This window comes from Notothenia rossii (assembly GCF_949606895.1).
Source record: "Notothenia rossii genome assembly, contig: scaffold_532, whole genome shotgun sequence".
In the NCBI taxonomy this organism is placed as follows: domain Eukaryota; kingdom Metazoa; phylum Chordata; class Actinopteri; order Perciformes; family Nototheniidae; genus Notothenia; species Notothenia rossii.
In genome coordinates, this window is record NW_027639434.1 from 12,501 (window position 1) to 19,700 (window position 7,200).

At 44.0% G+C, this 7,200-nt stretch overlaps 1 protein-coding gene across 1 annotated transcript in view; it reads right to left on the minus strand.

Moving 5' to 3' along the window:
* nfxl1 (nuclear transcription factor, X-box binding-like 1) overlaps positions 1-6,896 on the minus strand; it is a 17,231-nt gene extending 10,335 nt beyond the window's left edge. The window contains exons 1-12 of the mRNA XM_079696228.1: positions 6,704-6,896; positions 6,435-6,623; positions 5,985-6,094; positions 5,036-5,166; positions 4,907-4,951; positions 4,332-4,465; positions 4,024-4,109; positions 3,868-3,943; positions 2,379-2,476; positions 1,918-2,032; positions 1,497-1,621; positions 1,300-1,422 (exon numbers count right to left, since the gene is read on the minus strand). Coding sequence (XP_079552354.1) covers positions 1,300-1,422; positions 1,497-1,621; positions 1,918-2,032; positions 2,379-2,476; positions 3,868-3,943; positions 4,024-4,109; positions 4,332-4,465; positions 4,907-4,951; positions 5,036-5,166; positions 5,985-6,094; positions 6,435-6,623; positions 6,704-6,881 — 1,410 coding nt within the window. The 5' untranslated portion in view covers positions 6,882-6,896. The remainder of the gene's footprint in view (positions 1-1,299; positions 1,423-1,496; positions 1,622-1,917; positions 2,033-2,378; positions 2,477-3,867; positions 3,944-4,023; positions 4,110-4,331; positions 4,466-4,906; positions 4,952-5,035; positions 5,167-5,984; positions 6,095-6,434; positions 6,624-6,703) is intronic.
* Positions 6,897-7,200: the final 304 nt, after the last annotated feature.

Sequence of the window (7,200 nt, forward strand, 5' to 3'; positions counted from 1 at the left end):
CGAGCTTCTCCCAGACCAGTAATCCAAACGAAAATATCTTCCCTCCGTAGTATTTTGATCATTTGCTAATAACCAATCAGATCGATGGATTCCAGAGAAGGGGAAACTTTGAAGGCCTTTTTCTCAAAATGATGACTCGGTGACAGTCATTATATAATGTGACATATTTTGCTTAATATTTGGAGTACAAAAACAATCCTGATATCATTAGAAAGCTAGGAATATCCTCTTTCCAACAGTGTATGCAACTCAAAATGTGTCTTCGGGTCAATGCGACTGATTTCGATAGAGCAGGTCACATATAGGTGATGGTGCGTTCAATGACCCTCTGCTGTAGAGTTAATATAGGTGATGGTGCTTTCGCTGACCCTCTACTGTAGACTTAATATAGGTGATGGTGCGTACACTGACCCTCTACTGTAGAGTTCATATAGGTGATGGTGCGTTCACTGACCCTCTACTGTAGAGTTAATATAGGTGATGGTGCTTTCACTGACCCTCTACTGTAGAGTTCATATAGGTGATGGTGCGTTCACTGACCCTCTGTAGAGTTAATATAGGTGATGGTGCGTTCAATGACCCTCTACTGTAGAGTTCATATAGGTGATGGTGCGTTCACTGACCCTCTGTAGAGTTAATATAGGTGATGGTGCGTTCAATGACCCTCTACTGTAGAGTTAATATAGGTGATGGTGCGTTCACTGACCCTCTACTGTAGAGTTCATATAGGTGATGGTGCGTTCACTGACCCTCTGTAGAGTTAATATAGGTGATGGTGCGTTCAATGACCCTCTACTGTAGAGTTAATATAGGTGATGGTGCGTTCACTGACCCTCTAGTGTAGAGTTCATATAGGTGATGGTGCGTTCACTGACCCTCTACTGTAGAGTTCATATAGGTGATGGTGAGTTCACTGACCCTCTAGTGTAGAGTTCATATAGGTGATGGTGCGTTCACTGACCCTCTACTGTAGAGTTAATATAGGTGATGGTGCGTTCACTGACCCTCTGCTGTAGAGTTAATACAAGTGATGGTGCGTTCAATGAACCTCTGCTGTAGACTTAATATAGGTGATGGTGCTTTCACTGACCCTCTACTGTAGAGTTCATATAGGTGATGGTGCGTTCACTGACCCTCTACTGTAGAGTTAATATAGGTGATGCGTTCACTGACCCTCTACTGTAGAGTTAATATAGGTGGTGGTGCGTTCACTGACCCTCTACCGTAGAGTTAATGTAGGTGATGGTGCGTTCACTGACCCTCTACTGTAGAGTTCATATAGGTGATGCGTTCACTGACCTTTCTCCTGCACTGGTGCCTCTGGCAGCTCCTGGTTTTCGGACACTTTGAGTCACACAGGAAGTCTCTGTGACATGGCATCAACTTCCTGTATTTTCCACACCTGCACTCCTTCTCCACTTCCTGACACAAATACACACAGGTCAGAGTGTGTTCAGTATGTGTGTGTGTGTGTGTGTGTGTGTGTGTGTGTGTACCTGTCTGCAGGTCTCACAGCCCCCCCGATGGCACCTCATAGAGCAGGTGTGTTTCCCGCAGGAGAGACGGCGGTCACATGTGTCGCCGCACGGCAATACTTCCTCTGTACAGGGGAGAGTGGACTCTATACACACACACACACACACACACACACACACACACACACACACACACACACACACACACACACACACACACACACACACACACACACACACACACACACACACACACACACACACACACACACACACACACACACACACACACACACACACACACACACACACACACACACAGATTATTTGATTTATTTAGGGAAAGAACATCGCTATATGTGTGTGTGTGTGTGTGTGTGTGTGTGTGTGTGTGTGTGTGTGTGTGTGTGTGTGTGTGTGTGTGTGTGTGTGTGTCTCTCACTGGTCTTTCCACAGGGACAGGACCTGCTGACGGAGCGAGGACAAGGAGGACATCTTCCAGTGTGACACAGAACCTCACAGGTGTGATTCCCACAGGAGAGGGCGGAGCCACACACCTGTTGAAAAGACAGGTAACATTTTCAGGTAAAAAGTTGTGATACTGATACTCATTAGAGAGTAGAGCCTGACCGCATCATAATGTACCTCTGTTAACAGGATGCTAATAGCTAGCTGCTAATGTCAACAAGCTATTTAATAAACAACAAGCTCTCCTAAAGATTCAAATTTTAAATGTGTGTGTGTCCCATTATGGTTTACTTTGACACACACACATTCCTTCATCCAGGGGAGGGGGCAACAAGACGACCTTAAATACCGTACAGTTTTTCTTTCAGAGTTTTGCTAATAATGATATATTTAATAATAAACAACAATGAGTGTGTTGTTGTTGTTGTGGTTTACCTGCTTGCAGTTCCACGTTGGGCTGGCACACGGTCTCTCTGTTTCCTCTCTGCCACACACACACCTCTGAACACTGACCCGGGGACAGGGGGAGCACTCTGACACACACACACACACACACACACACACACACACACACACACACACACACACACACACACACACACACACACACACACACACACACACACACACACACACACACACACACACACACACACACACACACACACACACACACACACACACACACACACACACACACACACACACACACACACACACACACACACACACACACACACACACACACACACACACGTGATTGCTAACTGAGAATATTAATATGTGTGTGTGTGTGTGTGTGTGTGTGTGTGTGTGTGTGTGTGTGTGTGTGTGTGTGTGTGTGTGTGTGTGTGTGTGTGTGTGTGTGTGTGTGTGTGTGTGTGTGTGTGTGTGTGTGTGTGTGTGTGTGTGTGTGTGTGTGTGTGTGTGTGTGTGTGTGTGTGTAGTGGTGTGTACCTGGACTCACATTCAGGTTCAGGTCCGGACTCAAGTCCAGAGGTTCAGGTTCAGGTCCGGACTTATAAGTCCGGACTTGTGTCAAGTTGTGTGAGTAACTAAAGTGAACTTATTGTGAGCTAATTATCAATTGAAAATAAACTCATAATCAACTCAAATTCAAACTCGTCAGGTTTATTGTGCCCCCTTCCAACTTGTGTCTACACCATGTCTTTTCTAGAACTCTACATGTGTTACTAACTACACAACACAACTACATACATAGTGATGTACATACAAGACTCAATATGCAAGAGTACAAGTCTATGTGTTCTTGTTCAAGAACAACAGCATATTGACATTGTCTGGGTGAAGTGTTGCTCTTTCGGCAGACACTATATCACCATACATACAAAGGAGTTAGCTTAGCTACACTACCAAATATGGCAACCAGCATCCAACGCTGTCAGTGTCCACTATGTCTAAGCCAGCTTCCCTTGACGTCACACAGATCTCGCGAGCAGTTGCGATATTTTGCGAGACTTCGTGAGCTCAGTAATGGCCGCCATATCAGAAGCCAAAACAATGTTTTTCGTCTTTTCTCAGCGCAAATTTCTCGATCTATGGAAGGTTTTAGATGGTTTAGAACACAAAGGAGAATATACGTAAGTACCGGTTCCTGACGTTCCGGTTTTAACTGGACTTGAACCGAAACTTTTTACAAGTCCAGTACCGGTTCGGCGTACCGGTACGCAGCACTATTTGTGTGTGTGTGTGTGTGTGTGTGTGTGTGTGTGTGTGTGTGTGTGTGTGTGTGTGTGTGTGTGTGTGTGTGTGTGTGTGTGTGTGTGTGTGTGTGTGTGTGTGTGTGTGTGTGTGTGTGTGTGTGTGTGTGTGTGTTCAAGGATCTTTATTTGTCATACGAACATAGCTACAGAGTAGTTATGTCGATGAAAATCTCCAACAGTGCAACAGTGTGTGTGTTTACCTGTGTGGCAGGTGTGTGTGCAGGTGTGTTGTCTGCAGGGCAGCAGCTTGTTGCATTGCTTCTGACACGACCACGCCTGCAGATACACACACATGAAAAACATATTTATATTTCATTTAGTTTTTTATGTTATTTATATATGCGTAAAATTCATACCTTGTTGCTACAGCGACGGGGGAGGGGCTTAGCTTTGCCGCATAAACAGGAAACAGAAACCATCTTTGGACATGGAGGACAGGGACCTGGAAACACACACACACACACACACACAAGTTACATCTACACAACTATACCTTGTATGAAATATAAAATTAATGCATTAGGAAAAGCACAATAAAAATCCCATGTATTATTATTATTACACATTATATGTGTGAGCGTGTGTGTGTGTGTGTGTGTGTGTGTGTGTGTGTGTGTGTGTGTGTGTGTGTGTGTGTGTGTGTGTGTGTGTGTGTGTGTGTTACCTGGGTGACAGAGCAGCAGACAGGTGTGTCCACAGGAAGGTTTGATGTCTTTCTGACACACGGAGCCGCAAGAGTGAGGAGCCAACCAGGGGTCAGGGGGAGGGTCCTGCTGTTTCCCACAGTAACACATGTACCTGAACACAACATACACACACATTAATAAACCAGGGGGAGGGTCCTGCTGTTTTCCACAGTAACACATGTACCTGAACACAACACACACCCTGGATTAAATGTCCCCATCTCTACATGTTCAGTCTGACTCTGAAAAGACCCAGCTGTGTGTTTAATGTGTTTTTAGAGAAAGTGGAGTGTGGCGCCCTCTGCTGGCAGCCTGTACTTGTACAGGGTAATAACAGGTGTTTATTTATGTGTACTTGTACAGAGTAGTAACAGGTGTTTCTGTGTACTTGTACAGAGTAGTAACAGGTGTTTATGTGTACTTGTACAGAGTAGTAACAGGTGTTTCTGTGTACTTGTACAGAGTAGTAACAGGTGTTTCTGTGTAATTGTACAGAGTAGTAACAGGTGTTTCTGTGTACTTGTACAGAGTAGTAACAGGTGTTTCAGTGTACCTGTTGGGCGTCTCGCTCGGCTGATACTCTGCTCGACACTTTGGGCTGCGGAGAGGAAATGATTATTTACTAAATAAAGTACATATTATGGGATTTATATTTTTTAAAAGGTGCGCTTGTTTTCCTCACCAGGGCCAGGGGTGCTGCTTCTGCCCGAAGTCTTCGTCGGTGACGGAGGAGACGAGGAAGACGGAGTCTCTCGCCCACTTCTGGATGCACGGCAGGTGGAAGAGAGAGAAACAGCTGCTGCAGCTCCACACCTGCACACACACACACAGGTAATTATGAATAAAGATTAGCATGTGTGAGTGTGAGTGTGAGTGTGAGTGTGAGTGTGTGTGTGTGTGTGTGTGTGTGTGTGTGTGTGTGTGTGTGTGTGTGTGTGTGTGTGTGTGTGTGTGTGTGTGTGTGTGTGTGTGTGTGTGTGTGTGTGTGTGTGTGTGTGTATTAGGGCTGTCCCGAATAAAAAATGTCGGGCTCCGGATATTCGGCAGCGAATATTCGGCCCGCGCGGAGGGGAAGGGGGGGGGGGGGGGGGGGGTAGTTATCAGCAGCAAACCGCTTCAACACGTGTATTTCGGTTTATTCACGGCATTCATTTTGTCCTTCTACAGTATTGTTGTTTTATAGTTATTTGTTAATGTATACAACCCGATTTGTGTTCTTTGAAATTCAAAAGGATATCGCATTGTGTTTGTTACTTTCGTTGCAGTTGTATACGTCTTAAGTGTAATTTGGCTTGGCTTCCTATTTATGGACATGCTTTTATTTTGAAGGAGAGTTGGCGCAGTTGACAGGAAGTTGATGTTGCTATGGAAACAACGTGACGGGGATTAACGGAGAAAAGTAATATCTACATATAAAGACGGAGAAAGTAAACGATAACGTGTATGGATAAGTGTTAGCAACCCCCGAAGAGGCACAAGCTCTTAAGTTGATATTGGAGATTTCAATATATTCAATTTAATTTGAAAAAAAACAACAAAGAAACATGTGTGTGTGTGTGAGTGAGTGAGTGAGTGAGTGAGTGAGTGAGTGAGTGAGTGAGTGTGTGTGTGTGTGTGTGTGTGAGTCTCACAGCTTGGACCCTCTTCACGGAGGCGATGCAGATCAAACAGGTCAGAGCTCCTGATTGAAACAGATCGTTGACGTATTGACCGGTCCGGAGGAGGGCCGACGCATCGCCTCCTGTAGAGACATTTATACAGAAGTTATATTTCTATCAAACAGAATTACTAGTGGTTAGGGTTCAAATGAAATAAAATGTTTCAAAAGAGACAAGAATAATATTGGTATTAAAATAAAAATATCCACAAAAAAAACATACTTATATAAAATCATTTAATTATAAATATGGTCAAGGTATTAAAATGAATAAATAAAAAGTATTATTGAAGACATATAAATGACTAGTGGTATTCAAACAAAACATATTTTGGGTGTAAAAAATAACAGTGTATTTAAATGATCTTCAGGGTATGCAGTAACTAATGCACTGCATTCAGCAGCCTCCAGGTGTGAGTCTCACCTGTCTGGTCGGTGTAGGTGGTGAAGGTGGAGGCCATGATCTTCCCTCTCTTTCCATCTTTATTATCCACCTCCACTCCTTCATCATCATCATCTTCATCCTCTGAGGAGGAACTGAGCTCCACCAATCGCTGAGCAGCAGCTTGGTTGGCCTTCTTGATCTCCTCAAACTTTGATTGGACCGTCGCACCTGTCAATCAAACACAGTGTGAGTCAGCCAATAGGAACGCTTCTTTTATTTTAATTATTACTATTTTATAGTTTTCTCACTTTGTGGAGGCTCAGGTGTCGCAGCGTTCTTCATCTTCCCTCCTCCTCCTCTTCCTCCTCCTCCTCTTCCTCCTCCTCCTGCCCCTGGCCTCTCCCTCTCTTTTTCTTGGGGGCGGGGCCTACCTCCCTCCTGACCTCGGCCACGCCCCCTTCCCTGCTGTCGCCATGCAGGCTCCATGGCAACCGCCTCCCAAACTCTACGGGTGAGGAAGGAGACACAGACAGGAAGTAGGGATTAATGAAATGTAATTGTATCACTGTATATATATATCATCAATAATATGTAAACATTTGAAATGTATGTTAATGTTGTTAATTATTTTGTATTGTGATGCTTTGGCAACATTGTTTAATTTAACTTTCATGCCAATAAAGCCCCTTTGAATTGAATTGAATTGAATTGATTATGACACATGAGTAGATTTCTGAATTGCCATCCAAAAGAAACAAGAATAAAAAGGTAAAGTCAAATCAGGCCAAATTTAAAAAGTAATATT